This window comes from Dendrobates tinctorius, unplaced genomic scaffold (assembly GCF_039654945.1).
Source record: "Dendrobates tinctorius isolate UK_male_01 unplaced genomic scaffold, ASM3965494v1 ptg000140l, whole genome shotgun sequence".
Taxonomy (NCBI): Eukaryota; Metazoa; Chordata; class Amphibia; order Anura; family Dendrobatidae; genus Dendrobates; species Dendrobates tinctorius.
This window is the reverse complement of record NW_027361808.1, coordinates 1,191,980-1,208,474: the sequence shown is the minus strand read 5'-3', so window position 1 is coordinate 1,208,474 and position 16,495 is coordinate 1,191,980. Positions and strand designations below refer to the sequence as shown.

Here is a 16,495-nt window from a genome sequence, read left to right as displayed (position 1 = left end):
ATGAAAAGATTTTGTTTTGACATTCTTCGTTTGGACTGATTAGTCTCACAACAGAGAAACAAACCTTTTTGTGATTATGTGACAAAGGCTGCTTGCCCACGGGCATGGATCAATTTGTCAGTTATTGGGAAGCTGATATTTGTGTTACTATTACTATAAACAAATCAAACGGAGGCTCCAGGAAATGTAAAATAAAAGTCACAGTCATAAGCTGACTAATTTGTGATTGATAAGCTGTCAGAGAAACAAAGCCTGGCATAGTGCACACTCACACTACTCCAGTCTTGATGGAGTACAAAAAGTGCCAAACTCATTAAGAAGCGCACATCGCTTAATAAATTTGAGACCCCTTGTGGGTGGCATGCACATCGCCAGAAATGCTGCTTCAGTCAAGGAGTGGAGTAACATTTCTGGAGTAAAAAAGCCCACACTTATCATGACCATGACCACACTATGTCCTATCCCGGCTCCTCTCCTGCTTCGCCCATTTTGTCTGAGCTGATGCAAAGCGACATTGAAACACCAAAAGTCACAGTTTTTCGCTCAATTCCGCATTGTGAAAAAAATTGCGACTTTTCAAAGCTTTGATGCCTCCACTTAAATTAATGGTACTGCAAAAATAACGGTAGCTTGTTTTTGTGGTATACCGTATTTGCGAAAAAAATTGCGACTTTTCAAAGTTTTGATGCCATTTTTGTGGCTTTGATGAATGAGCTCTATAGTGTTTTATTCAGCACAACAAATGCAAAATCCAAACATATAAAAAGACATCTATTAAAAATCCTTCCCTTAAGGACATTGATTATAAGCATAGAACAGAAAGCAGCTGAATTATACAATGAGCAGAAATAAAATCCAATTACAATACATGAACATTCATCTACAACACATCTACCTACAATCAAAATGAAAGGAAGAATACAGAGAAAATGCAAAACTTGTACATCTAGAATAGCTACACAGAGCAAGGCACATACATTGTATGTGTAAATTTCCACAAGTTCCTTATGTTTCACAGATTCAAAAGTCTGCTTAAATATCACAATTCTACAAAGTGAATTTACATTTAAAGTACAAAGTGCAAATACTATTTCTGTGTCACTGCCTATGTGGCATTGAGCATCAGCTTCTCAGTTACAATTCTTGATTATCTTCAGACGTATTCATCCTTGTTTCCGGGAGATCTGCAGGAAAGAAGAGGAATGTAAGCAATTTAATAGTTAAAATATCGCATCATTTAAACACTGAAACACTATTAGGCTTCTTTTAGGCTTCTTTTACACTTGCCATGTTTTTGCGGGTCTTTTTTGCGACCCCCAATAGATTTCTATGGGGCCGCAAAAATGGCCCTCAAAAATATATTGGATTGCTGTGTGCCGTATATATGGCCATGAAAACATACAGAGCTTGCTCGATATTTTTCACGGCTCACGGACACGGCCTCCACTTAAATCAATGGTACCGCAAAAACAACGGTAGCTTGTTTTTGTGGTATACCGTATTTTCGGATCATAAAAACGGACCACAAAAAACCCAGCAAGTGTAAAAGAACCCTTAAAGGGGTTTCCCAGTTTCAGTAAACTATTGTTCCCTGGTGCAGTTAAGTATAAAAATGCAGACTGAGCTTTTCTTACCCTCCTTGGCTCCAGCACTGTGTGCCCACCGCTGCCTTGGTCTCTGTTGTTTGCCTGTAGCATTTCTAACAATGCAATAGTTTACTGTAACTGGAAACCAACTTTAAAATGATTAATATTGATACTTTTTCCTATTGGTTTCTCTCCATTTCAAATGATTCTTTGGGCTTGGTTCTGTTTCTCAAACATAACGTAGACCAAGGTCACACATTGCACAGTTGGCGCATACGCTGTGAAGATCTCATAATGCACCTATTCATTTTCATAACAAAACATATGCCCCAAATATTGACATATATTTAGCTAGTATACACTGGGATTCTGCAGGCCCAACTATCTGAAAAATAACTGATATCTGCGCTCTTAAGTAGAGCTGCACCTACCACAACATACACATATTGCTTTGCATTCTAAAATGCATGGTCTTGCAGATTCAATTGCTTTAGTGCCATTTTTTACTTATTAGTGTACAATCATTTTAAGTTGTAATTTATTGAAAAACCTATACAAAAATGCCCAAAAAACACTATATATTTAGAAAAAGGTATGTGTGCTATATGTAAAAACTAACATTTTGCTAGACGTCAAACATATATTTGGAGACAACTTTTAGCTTTCCTCACTTCTAAAAAGGTTTAATAAAGCCACATGTGTAACACAGTAGGACTCTCCGTAAAAACAATGTGATATGTCATACAAAATTGAGATTATATATATCAAATTATATTTTAACCCCTCCACGACATATGGCGTACATTTATATCATATGTCATGCCCCTGCCATTGATGTGGGTTCACCTGCTAAATCTCACTGTCAATCTCAAACAGTGGGATTTAACACGCGTCGTCAGAGAGTGCGTCAATCCATGCTCCCAACCGCGCATCCGTGACGAGATTGCAGGGCGCCAATGGGTTGCCATGACAGGCAGGGGTCTGCTGATGACCCCTGTGTCTGTCACTACGATCCTCCTGAGAACACCAACCAGCAGCTGGCTTTCATATGAGTTCATGATTTTTGCTAGGTATAGTACAAGCGATCAGATGATTGCAGCTTCGAGTCCCCTAAAGGGACTATTGAAAACAGTAAGAAGTAATTTTTTTTTGTTGTGCTGTGTACCGATCTAATTCATTTATTTTATATTTTGATAGATTGGACATTCCAGAAGGCAGCGATACCAAATACCTTATGTATATTTAGTTTTTACTGTGGTTTCAAAGAGTCAAAAGGGGGATGATTTGATCTTTTGTGTTTTTTTTCATATTTTTAAAAAGGAGATAGCTGACATATGAAGTTAATTCGGAACTTTAGCTATTAATATTGCATCAAAGAAAATTCCTATTATGTTTGTATTAATTCTCTTGCACTTATCCTAATTTACAAATTTTTTTTGTAAATTTTTCATTTTTAGTTTTATCTCTCGGTAAGTTTTATTGGCTCAATGTCTGCTCAAAGCTTGCTTTGGTAATTTACATTCATGGAAAGTTTGTTATTTCCACTACATATTTTGGTAAAACTGTCTTGCCATAAAACAGATGCTCAGATAAGCAATTAGCACGTGTCTGACAACTTGGCTATTGATTTTATCTAGCGACAATCCACTCATTTACTCTGGATGTAAGCAGTGAATGACGCAGAACACCACAGTGCCATGCATTGTATAGGCACTGTAGATCAGCTTCTATTGAACAGACTATTTGCAGTACCATTAGGCAGCCACTAGGCCACATACAGAGCTGTGGAGTTTTGTTCCAGCTTCCGGCAGATGTGATAACTAGGGATAAGCTAGTAGTATTCGGACTCGTTGTATTCGTTACAAGTACCTCCTAATACTCGGGTACTCGTAACGAGTACCGAGTCCAATATAAGTCTATGGGAAATGCGATTAATGGGCGGGGACTGTGATGGACTGGGCGTGGACAGTGCGAAGACTGTGCCAGGCTATGCGGGACTGTGCTGGCCTGTGCGGGGATTGTGCCAGGCTATGCGGGACTGTGCTGGCCGGTGCGGGGACTGTGCCGGGCTGTGCGGGACTGTGCGGGACTGTGCAGGGCTTTGCAGGTACTGTTCTGGGCTGTGTGGGACTGTGGTGGGCCGTGCTGGGATGTGCGGGGACTGTGCGGGGACTGTGTCATGCTGTGCGGGGACTGTGCGGGCTGTTGCGAATATTGTGAGGCGAGTAGTGAAATACTCACGAGGATTCGAATACCGCGAGTACCGCATTACTCACCGAGTACCGAATCCTCACGAGTATGCTCGCTCATCCCTAGTGATAACATCTAATGAGGTTACTGAGTGCCAAAATCACCAAACAGTCACAGACTGAACTACAATTAAGGGTCATATTTAAAAGCTAGTTTAGCACAGAAGATAAAAACCATAATATTGAGTCTGGCAGTTGCAGACACTGCATGTGGGTCGCCCCGTCCCAGGGCTGTGAGGTACTCAGTACCGGGTCGGTGTCAGGGGGAAAGTATCACAGCAGCTGTGACCCGGTCCGTGGCCCTGGGCGCCCAATGTCAATTGAATAGTTCGTGACGCCACCTGTGGTGTTTGGCAAGCAAGATGTTAAGCCAACGCTGCATGCAGATCCTCTGTGGCTGATGGTGTGTTGCAGCATAGATGGTATAGCTCCCCACAGGTGAAGCTGTAGCCCCTGGGCAGTGTGTTGGCACAGGTAGTGTAAAGGAGGATTACCCAGATGTAGCGGTGCTGAAGGTATTGGTGCACAATGACTGGAAGACACCAGGACTTGTAGTTCCAAAGCTTTACTCACAGTTCGTGGTACACACTGGTGCCTGCCTCCGTGCCATGTCCTCCGGGGCAGAGACTCAATCAACCTCCCGGGCAAGTCAGGCTTCTCCTCTCCAACACTCTGCCAACATGTACCTGTCCTGAATGACTCCGCTATTGCGCCTATTCGTGTGAAGAGCTCCAGTACCGTGGTTACTCTGTAGTTCCTCCTGTCAGATGTTCCTAACAACTCTACTTGTATGACAGACAGCTGTAGCCTGATCAGGGACTTCCCGGATCCCGGCTCTCTATCCGTGTTGCTGTTGTGTCCCAAGTCTTGGGTGGGAGTAATGCATTTACAGCCAACTACTCCACCGGTGTCTGCTGCAGAACCATAAGTGTCCATACAACCTCGGGGACCGGGCCCCGGCCTTGCGCTGAGAACCTATAGGCAGGGTTCCTCTTCCAACCCACAACTCCTCTCTGTTCTCCTACTCCTTCGTTCCACGCTGTTCCTTCTCTCTCTTATGGAAGCTTAGGTTGCAGTTCTACGTCTTTCTCCTTCTGTTCCTTTCCTGTGCCAGCTGGCTCAGGTCACTGAGGCAGCTGCAGCACTCCTTCCTCCATCCCTTCTTCCAAGGATCCTCACTCCTGTCTGAGTGACTTCCTTCCCTCTCTGACCCTCTGTCAGACTGACCCCAGACTGATCTGTAATTCTAAACTTTCCCACTCTATTATATTTAACTCCACCCACCTCCCAGCACATCTCATGTTACGAAGCAAGGACCCACGAAAGGTGCTCTGCTACCCTCTAAGCATGGAGCCGCAATCTGGTCCATTGCTGAACTATCCTGTGTGTGGGTGCAGGTGTTGGAATGTGGAAAGGAGTTCCCAACTTACGGCACCTAGTTGGTGGGGCACTACACCTTAGGAGAAGGTGCAGTACCTCTGTGGCGACTGAGCCTCAGGGGCGCCACACATGGATACAGAAAATGAGTGGCGTGACACTAACTTGTCACTATGAATTACAATGGTGTTTAAATGCTAGTCTGATGCAGAAAATACAAGTAGCAATATAGGCTGAGGCAGTCGCAGACACTTCATGGGTAAAACAGAATGCATGCTATGACACCCTAATATGTCACTGACTGAGCAATGCTGATGTTTAAATGTTTAGATGTTAGTTTAACACAGAAAGCACTAAAGAGACAATATTGGCTGCAACAACCGCAGACACTGCATAGGTGCAACAAAAGGAGTGCTAAGGAGAAAAGAAAGAAAGCACTACCGTAAGTATACACTAAACTGAGTAAAAAACATATGAAAAAACTTTATTGACACACAATCGCAAAAAGGTGATATTAAAACATAAATAAAAACCCGCTCAGGGTTACCTGCCAAAAACACAAATTGAAACAAGGCATATATGGGATATAATATTGAATATATGAATCAAAAAACCTTCCAAAAATATGGCTCATGGGGGAAAACACAGAAACCCTCATCTCATTATCCCACAAAATGAGTGCTGGGACACACTAGGTAGTCAAGGAATAAACTGGAATTACAAAGCAGAGTTTAAGGGTTCATGCAGAGGTCAGTGGATGTTCCTGATCACGGACCACAATGCACGGACGGGCCGCGGGTCTCCCGACCAAAGTGTGACAGCCTCATAGAAATATATAAAGCTATCGTACTCCAGTTGGGAGACCCACGGCCAGTCCCAGCATTGTTGCCCATGATCGTACGGACCTACATAGATGTCTGCATGAGCCTTTACACAAAAAATACAAACAATACAGTGAGCAGCAGTGAGTCACTGGTTAGTGACAGAACAAAAAGAGTAAACAAGGGACTTGTCATGGAAACAGGAGCAGCTGGAGCTCATGACAAGACAGTTAGAGACAGTTGAAGTTGGTCTGTGAAGAGGAAAGGGACAGGAGCAGAGACATGAGGCTCTGGGGGACCTAAAATTGCGTATAACTGACCCCAGAGCAAAGCACTGATATAAAAAGGGACACTAGAGTCCTTGGCTGGGCAGGAGCTGTACATCCTGACAGCCAAATCTGAAGTACAGGGGACTGCAAGTTCCTTGGACAGACTGAATACCTGAAGGCATGGCAGCAGACCAAGAGCCTGGGGCTGACAGTGAAAAGGAGAGTACCCGTGATATAGGCTCATGCTGTCAGTCATACAGGTTAGAGATCATCACGCAGGAGAGGGCCGCAGCTTAGCTACAAGCAGCAGGGACCCGAAAACAGAGCGCAGAAGGAAGGTCCCCAGCCCCACCTGGCAGGGTGGATCCCCTGAATGCCTCCAGGTGAGCCGGACTCAATCCCTCATCTGTATGTGGTACCCCAGATTGCAACTACTTTCAAGTAAAAGGTAAAGAAAACTGCACCTCTCTGTGTCCTTCACTTATTCTCTGCACCCCAACATTCACCACCATCTGAACAATCAAATATATTTGCCCTGGGGCCCCGCTCTACCGTGGGGAGCTGAACCATCTTTGTTGCGTTACGATCAGCCCCAGAGGACCAAAACCACAGTGTCAGCCCCCCATTGCCGAACACCACGAGTGGCGTCACAATTAAACTCCACATAACTATCCTCTATTTAATTACTGGACGCCCAGGTCCACGGACTGGGTCACTGCCACCGTGACAACTCCTTTTGAGAGCCTGACCGGCCCGGTACCAAGTAACCTAAGACCCTGAGGGGCGCTCCAAACTTTGGCGTCAAAAACAGGATTATCGAGCCTGGCAAAGCTGGGTACTTGGAGCCTGGCAAAGCTGGGTACTGTGTGCCATAGACTTTATTAAATTGAGTGCTAGAGACTTTAATGAGCTTTCAAATCACCGCCAAAACTGCGTCACACAGTGCGTGCGAGCAGAGAGGGGCGTGCCATCGTAAGCGGAGCCAGAAATAGAGCACGATGCGAAGCCCTGCCCGCGCTCTGATGTCAGTGGGCGAAGTGAAGCTGGAGCTGCACTCTATTGTGAGCGATTGAAAAGCAGGAATATCCGATTTGGAGACCAGGAGGAGCTCAATCCAGCCCGTCAGAGAGCAGCTGTTGACAACGGTAAAGGTAAACGGAGCTTGGCTGAGGTTCACTGAGGGAGGAAGAAAATGCCCAACTCGGGTAGAGATTCGGCAGCTGTCGCAGCCTCCATAATGCCGCTATCAATGCCATATATACCAGGAGTGGCCTGGTTACCACAGTACTTCAGGGGAGTCGCGCACCCTGAGCGATTTTAAGGAAAGACTATGTAGTTTGTTCAAAGTGTACCCCCTGTCTGAGAGTCAAAAAGTCAGCATCCTCATTGGCCAGCTAACTGGTGCAGCCCAGAGGGAAGTAAAGTCCTGGCCGGACACTGATAAAGGAACTGTCAAACAAATCTTAGCCAGCCTGAAGGACACTTTTGACACCCGTACTGCAGCAAAGATAAAAATGAGATTCTTTCGGTGCAAACAAAGGTTGCAGGACAGTATATGGGACTATGCTGTTAACCTTCAGGAGGCGAAAAACAGGTTGACCCTGAGAGTGTGCAACGGAGCAGTTTATAGAGGGACTCCAGTCTAACAATCAAAGGACACAGCTGCGCATAATGGCCCTGCAAAATCCTGAATTGGACTTTGCACACTTTAAGGATAGAGCCATCTGAGTGCTGCGTGAACCAAATCCTAGCGGCACAGAGCCCTCTAGGCATCCAGCAATTACATACCAGCAGAAGGCAGCATCCTTTCCCCAGACCCCTATTGATACTGAGACGCTGGCCCAAGATGATGACTCTGCTGCAGACCTATGTCTCCAAGTCAAGGAACTCAGGGCCGCCATCAGGGCATGACAGCCCTTACTGCTGTATGGGGCCCGGTGATCAGCAGTACAGAAGCGGGCCCACATGTCAGGGGCCCTGCTCCTGTGCTTCTAGTCATCGGGTCCCAAATGCAGTGCGCTGCAGCCGGGCATGCGGCGCATAGCGCACACATCAGAAGAGCCGCAACAGCGGCCGACATCAGATGAGAGCTGCAGAAGTGGAAGAGGTGAAGGACCTGTGGTGACATCATCATTATCACTGGCCTTCACCGTTGATCAGGTCCGCCCCCTGATCACATGACGATGATGTCACACAGGTCCTTCTGCTCACAGCAGCAGCTGCATCTTCACTGCAGGAGCATGGTCAGGTAAGAAGTTTTTTCTTTTAATTATTGAAAGCGTCCAATATGTTTCCCTGGCAGGATGGAGACACATGTACCATGTGTCTCCATCCTGCCAGGGCAGATTGAAGGCACACGGGTAGATTGGAGTAGTGTGACACTGGGGGCAGAATGGAGACAGGGCATGATTGGAGACATGGGGCAGGATTGGAGACAGGGCAGAATGCAGATGCGGGGCATGATTGGAGACACAGGGGGCAAGATGAAAGACATGGCAGCATGATTGGAGACACGGGGGCAGTATTGGAGATACTGGGGGCAGGATGGAGACACAGGGGGCAGGATGGAGATACGAGGCATGATTGGAGACACGGGGCAGAATGGAGATGCAGGGCATGATTGGAGACATGGGGCAGAATGGAGATACGGGGCATGATTGGAGACATGGGGCAGAATGGAGATACAGGGCATGATTGGAGACACAGGGGGCATAATGGAGAAACAGGAGCATGATTGGAGACATGGGGCAGTATTGGAGATACTGGGGGCAGGATGGAGACACAGGGGGCAGAATGGAGATACGGGGCATGTTTAGAAACACAGGGCAGAACAGAGACATGGGGGCATGATTGGAGACACGGGGGCAGTATTGGAAATACTGGGGGCAGGATGGAGACACGGGGCAGAATGGAGATACGGGGCATGATTGGAGACACAGGGTGTAGAATGGAGATACAGGACAGAGTGGAGATACGGGGCATGATTTGAGACACAGGGGGTGGGATGAAAGACATGGGGCATGATTGGAGACACAGGGGGCAGAATGGAGACACGGGGCAGAATGGAGATGCGGGGCATGATTTGAGACATGGGGCAGAATGGAGATATGGGCATGATTGGAGACACAGGGGGCAAGATGAAAGACATGGGGGCATGATTGGTGACATGGGGGCAGGATTGGAGATACAGGGGGCAGAATGGACATACAGGGCATGATTGGAGACACAGGGGGCAGGATTGGAGACAGATCGTGCAGGTTCATGGGGCAGGATAGATACGATGGAGACAGATGGGTCAGGATGGGGAGATCATATGGGGCAGAATGGATACTCATGAGGGCGGGATGGGAGAACATATGGCTGAAGCCAGGAATGAGACACACGGGGTTCAGGATGGGGATATTATTACCATAGGGTGTTATGAATGGGTCACCGAAGAGGATAGCAGTAACAGGCTAAGCCACCAGAAAACCAGAGAGGTTGGTAACTAAGCGGATTGCAGACCCCTGATCCTATCCACACAACCAGCAGTAGCTGTAGAGCATACCTACGATGCCCTAGACACTAAACTGCCCCGGAGCAGACCATAAAGGAATAGATAGCCCCCAAACATATATTGACAGTGAGACAAGATGAAACACAAACGCAGGCAGAAAAATAGACTAAGCAAATGATGGGGCCCAAATTGACTAGACAGGATAGGAAAGGAAAGACACTGTCTGCAATCATGCAAAAAACCCTGAAAAATCCAACACCTCTGATGTACAAAAAGACACTGAAGGCACACGTCTTCGCCCCCACTATATCAGCACTCCGGTATTAACTGGAAGCAAAGCAAAAGAGACCAATATAACAGGGGACTGAACAAACTGACACAAGCAGTAACATATGGAGCGGTGGTCCAGCACAGCCCCCAGCAGGAGCAAGCTGAACCCACACAAGCAGAGATAGACAAAACCAGATCAGATGCAAAGGATTAGCAAATGAATCACTTAGCTGAACAGGGCAGGAGACATCAGACCTTTGAATGCACAGGAAAACAATCACCAGCAGGGATTGCAGAAAGTCTGCAGATTTAAATACTCCAATCCGTAATCCTAAATCTCCAATCGTCATCATCATGATCAGGTGGCAGACCTCTGTCAATCTGGCCAGCTCCACTACCTCCAGTAACCACCGGAGGGAGCAGGGGAGCTTCGGCTCAGATGTCTGAGCCAGGGAAATCACAGCAATAGGGGCTAATTAAGGGATATTCTTACTGCAGTGATGTATTTATTTTATTTTTTTGAGTATTCTGTTTTAAATGGAGGGAGGTCCTGTTACTGTGTAGAGTGATACTATGTCGCCTTTTTCTCTTCATGTGATGTAATGTAGAAGTTGGAAAAAAAATAAGTAATGTGTTCTGCAAGCGGAACTCTAGATAACTGTGTTATTTCCTGCAGAGATGAGCCCTGGCTGGAAGAAGTGATGGCGGTCTGAGCTGGATGAAAGATGAAAAGCAAGGATGAAGGACTTCACCTAGAGACGTCACTGATAAGTCAGTGTGTTACCTGTACACTGACACTATACACTGTATACTATATACAGAGGTCCTGTGTATAATGTCACCAGTGATCACTGTATTACCTGTACATTATATACAGAGCTCCTGTGTATAATGTCACCAGTGATCACTGTATTGCCTGTACACAGACACTACATACTATGTACAGATCTCCTGTGTATAATGGCACTTATGGTGATAGTATTGTGTTTTTTTTTATTACTGATCAGTATTGTAGTATTCATTCACCATGTGGTGGTAATATGTGGTCTGGACATGGTGTGGCGGTATTTGTTCCTTGTATGTGATATTATTCGGTCACTGTGGTGGTAATATGTGGTCTGGTCATGGTGTTGTGTTTTTTTTCCGTGTATGTGATATTATTCAGTCACTGTGGTGGTAATATATGGTCTGATAATGGTGTGGCAGTATTTGTTCCTTGTATGTGATATTATTCGGTCACTGTGGTGGTAATATGTGGTCTGGACATGGTGTTGCGGTTTTTTTCCTTGTATGTGATAGTATTCAGTCACTGTGGTGGTAATATGTGGTCTAGACATGGTGTGGCGGTATTTGTTCCTTGTATGTGATGTTATTGGTCATTTTAAATATTGAAAAATAAATAAAAATATACCTAAATTGTATTGGATATTGTAACAAATATTTAATAGGTTACAATAGAGTAGAGCTCAGCCAAAAGTATCTACTGTGTTATGGCGGTGGATTAAAAAATCTTTTGGCCAAAACAAAAGCTGCTGGCTATATGTGTGATCTGGAGATGGGAACTGTTAATGAGTGATTGGTGAGAAGTGGAGTTTTTCCAATAGAGAGCAGTGGGACTGTGGACAGTTCGAGGGGTGGGGCCTGGGCGGAGTCTCAAGGGGGCCCTGAAAATTTTGCCAGTATGGGACCCCGAAATTCTTAGTGGCAGCCCTGAAGGAACTAACCAAAAGTGTGTCTGCACTCACAAAAACTGTGCAGTCCATACAAGTGGCTCCAAAGAAGAAGATCCAGCTGGCCTCCAGTTCAGATGATGTCCCGTGGTGACAGCAGAGGAGAATCCCACCGACCAGAGGGAGAGATAGCGATCGTTTTGACGAGGACAGACAGTCCATCTGTCGCCGCTGCAACAAGGTGGGACACATAGCAAGATTCTGTTATTTAAACAAGCAACCCCTGGGACAAAGGGCCAACCCTCAGGAGTAAGACAACCAGGCCCACCAAATTGGCGAGACAAGTACGTAGGAGGCCGGCCGGTCCTGCCCGTCGTGATTGATGGCTTCTCGATGAACACTTTACTGGACACCGGCTCCCAGGTGACAACGATGCCATATGTCCTCTTTAAGCAGTACTGGGCTGATTCAGACATTACTCACAGCCCAGATAAAGACCTTGCCATCTTTGCCAGCAATGGTCAGCCCTTGCCTCAGATGGGATATAAAGAGGTGACCGTCAAGATTGGCTGAGTAGAATTGCAGTTGCAAGGTTTGATTATAGTTGATATTCTCAGTGAATAAGGGCTTTTGCCAGAAACGCGTTGAGATGTATCCCCAACCTATAAGATCTTTTAAAATATTTTAAATAAATTTGAGGATTTTATCTATTTTTGGGACTCGCCAAAATTTCTTTCTATAGCTGATATTGACAAACGAGAATGCCATCCTATGATCATTTTAGGTACTAATGTAATTGAAAATTGTCTTGGAGAAATTATTGTTTTGTTACAACAGGTAATAATAATCTTTATATAGTGCTAACATATTCCGCAGCGCTTTACAGTTTGCACACATCATCATCACTGTCCCCGATGGGGCTCACACTCTAAATTCCCTATCAGTAGGTCTTTGGAATGTGCGAGGAAACCCACGCAAACACGGGGAGAATATAAAAACTCCTTGCAGATGTTGTCCTTGGTGGGATTCAAACCCAGGACTCCAGCGCTGCAAGGCTGCAGTGCTCACCACTGAGCCACCGTGCTGCCCTTGCGGTACCATGCGGCTACCCAACAGGTAGCCGAGACCACCAGCTCCAGTGAGCAGTGGGTCCTGCAGAAGGAGATCAGAGCACTGATGCAGAGGCAACAGGTAGAGCTGTATGGTGAAGAAGTCGGCAGTGTCAGAGTACGTGATCCTTTCCCCATTGCAGTACCTCCCAGGAGTGAAATGTTAATTTGGTGTCAGGCAGCAATACGCCACAGGGGTCAAGATTACCAAGCCCTGGTAGAACCCACGTACTCTGATAATAAGCCCACTAACCTGACAGCCAGAGGGGTAGTTGATGTCCGCAAGGGGAGAGTACCAATACGCATCTTAAATTGTGGGGAGAGAGAGGTTCATTTTTCCCGATATGCCACCCTTGCTAAGCTGTTCACTGTTAGTAACAATGCAATAGAGGCAACAGTACTCTTGCTTCCATCCGATAAGGTGGAAGACAATGGCTCTGAAGGGCAGCAGGAGGATTGGTGTCAGCAGCTACACGTAGACACTGACTCCACCCTTTCGCAACAAAAACATGGGGCTTACCGGATGGCTCGAGAATTTGAACGGGTCTTCAGCAAACATACTCTAGACTTTGTGTAGGCAAAAGGGGTCCAACACCATATCCAACACCATAAGGGCAGCACGGTGGCTCAGTGGTTAGCGCTGCAGCCTTGCAGCGCTGGGGTCCTGGGTTCGAATCCCACCAAGGTCAACATCTGCAAGGAGTTTGTATGTTCTCCCCGTGTTTGCGTGGGTTTCCTCCGGGTACTCCGGTTTCCTCCCACACTTTAAAGACATACTGATAGGGAATTTAGATTGTGAGCCTCATCGGGGACAGTGATGATAATGTGTGCAAACTGTGAAGCGCTGCGGAATATGTTAGCGCTATATAAAAATAAAGATTATTTATAAATAAAGATTATTTATATAAAAATAAAGATTATTTATTTATTTATTTATATCCCCACTGGAGATCATCCACCCATTAAAGAGAGGTACCGGCCTGTACCCCCAGAACACTATCAGGGTGCCAAGGGTATGTTACAGGAGATGAAGGAGGCTGGGGTAATCAGAGATAGTTGTAGCCCCTGGGCAGCTCTATTAGTCCTCGTTAAAAAGAAAGATGGTACTAGGAGAATGTGTGTAGACTACAGGCGGATTAACAGCATTACACATAAGGACGCTTACCCATTACCTAGAATTGAGGAATCACTAGCTGCACTGAGAACTGCTAACTATTTCTCTACCTTAGATCTCACCAGTGGGTATTGGCAGGTTCCCGTGGCAGAGGCAGACAAAAAGAAGACAATATTTACAACACCAATGGGCCTCTGCGAGTTTAACTACATGCCGTTCGGGCTCAGCAATGCGCTAGGAACATTTCAGCGGTTAATGGAATGCTGCCTTGGACATAAAACTTTGAAACCGCTCTACTGTACCTGGATGACATCATCATCTTCTCCAAAACCTACGAAGACCATTTGAAGCACCTAGCTGAGGTATTCGAAGCCCTGTCCAACTTTGGCTTGAAAGTAAAGCCGTCCAAGTGTCAACTTTTGAAGCCCAAGGTGCAGTACCTAGGCCATATGGTAAGCGCGGAAGGTGTGTGTAGCAATATGTTATATGTGATGTGGTCTCTAGGGGTCTCACTATGTTGATGTGTGTACTATAGAGTTTAAGAACTTGTTGGTCGGTTGTTGTTAGCAGACATCTTTTAATGGAGGAATGCTTCGCAAGTCTCATGTAATAAAAAGCCTGGAGATATCCAAGGAGTGTGATCCATGACAGGAAACAAATAACAGAACAGTGTGGCACCAAACTCTGACAAAGTCACCGTTATCCGGGACTGGCAAAGACCCAGCACTACAGTCATGGCCAAAAGTTTTGAGAATGACACAAATATTAATTTTTACAAAGTCTACTGCTTCATTTTTTCTAATGGCAATTTGCATATACTCCAGAATGTTATAAAGAGTGATCAGCTTAACAGCAATTACTTGCAAAGTCAATATTTGCCTAGAAAATTAACTTTATCCCCCAAAACACATTTCAACATCATTGCAGCCCTGCCTTAAAAAGACCAGCTAACATCGTTTCAGTGACTGCTCCATTAACACAGGGTGTGGGTGTTGATAAGGACAGGGCTGGAGATCAATCTGTCATGATTAAGTAAGAATGACACCACTGGACACTTTAAAAGGAGGCTGGTGCTTGGCATCATTGTTTCTCTTCTGTTAACCATGGTTATCTCTAAAGAAACACGTGCAGTCATCATTGCACTGCACAAAAATGGCCTAACAGGGAAGAGTATCGCAGCTAGAAAGATTGCACCTCAGTCAACAATCTATCGCATCATCAAGAACTTCAAGGAGAGAGGTTCCCTTGTTGCCAAAAAGGCTCCAGGGTGCCCAAGAAAGACCAGTAAGCACCAGGACCGTCTCTTAAAAGTGTTTCAGCTGCGGGATCGGGCTACCAGCAGTGCATAGCTTGCTCAGGAATGGCAGCAGGCAGGTGTGAGTGCATCTGCACGCACTGTGAGGTGGAGACTCTTGGAGCAAGGCCTGGTCTCAAGGACGGCAGCAAAGAAGCCACTTCTCTCCAGGAAAAACATCATGGACAGACTGATATTCTGCAAGAGGTACAGGGAGTGGACTGCTGAGGACTGGGGTAAAGTCATTTTCTCTGATGAATCCCCTTTTCGATTGTTTGGGACATATGGAAAACGGCTTATTCGGAGAAGACCAGTGAGCGCTACCACCAGTCTTGTCTCATGCCAACTGTCAAGCATCCTGAAACCATTCATGTGTGGGGTTGCTTCTCAGCCAAGGGAATGGGCTCTCTCTCAGTCTTGCCTAAAAACACAGCCATGAATAAAGAATGGTACAAGAATGTCCTCCAAGAGCAACTTCTCCCAACCGTCCAAGAGCAGTTTGGCGATCAACAATGCCTTTTTCAACATGATGGAGCACCTTGCCATAAAGCAAAGGTGATAACTAAATGGCTCAGGGAACAAAACATAGAGATTTTGGGACCATGGCCTGGAAACTCCCCAGATCTTAGTCCCATTGAGAACTTGTGGTCAATCATCAAGGGACGGGTGGACAAACAAAATTCAGACAAATTCAGACAAAATAAAAGCATTGATTTTGCAAGAATGGACTTCTATCAGTCAGGATTTGATCCAGAAGTTGATTGAGAGCATGCCAGGGAGAATTGCTGAGGTCCTGAAGAAGAAGGGTCAACACTGCAAATATTGACTTGCTGCATTAACTCATTCTAACTGTCAATATAACCTTTTGTTACTCATAATATGATTGCAATTATATTTCTGTATGTGATAAAAACATCTGCCAAACACACATAAAAACCAGAGGCAAGCAGATCATGTGAAAATATAATATTTGTGTCATTCTCAAAACTTTTGCCCATGACTGTATTCATGAATTAAGGCAGTTACTTGGGTTAGTAGGCTACTACCAAAGATTTATCAAGGACTTCACCAAAATAACTGCACCCCTGCAAGATCTTCTAGTGGGCCAATCCAAGAAGGCCAAGAACAAGAGTCTTCCGTTCGAGTGGAACAAAAGGATAGAAGAGTCCTTAAATCAGGTTGAAATTGGCCCTCATGGGAGATGAGGTCCTGGCCTACACTGACTATGACCAACCATTTG

The 16,495-nt window shown here is 45.5% G+C and overlaps 1 protein-coding gene across 1 annotated transcript in view; it reads right to left on the bottom strand.

The window, feature by feature from the left end:
• Positions 1-680: 680 nt before the first annotated feature.
• SMOC2 (SPARC related modular calcium binding 2) overlaps positions 681-16,495 on the bottom strand; it is a 792,053-nt gene continuing 776,238 nt past the window's right edge. Inside the window, exon 13 of the mRNA XM_073545093.1 lies at positions 681-1,184. Coding sequence (XP_073401194.1) covers positions 1,164-1,184 — 21 coding nt within the window. The 3' untranslated portion in view covers positions 681-1,163. The remainder of the gene's footprint in view (positions 1,185-16,495) is intronic.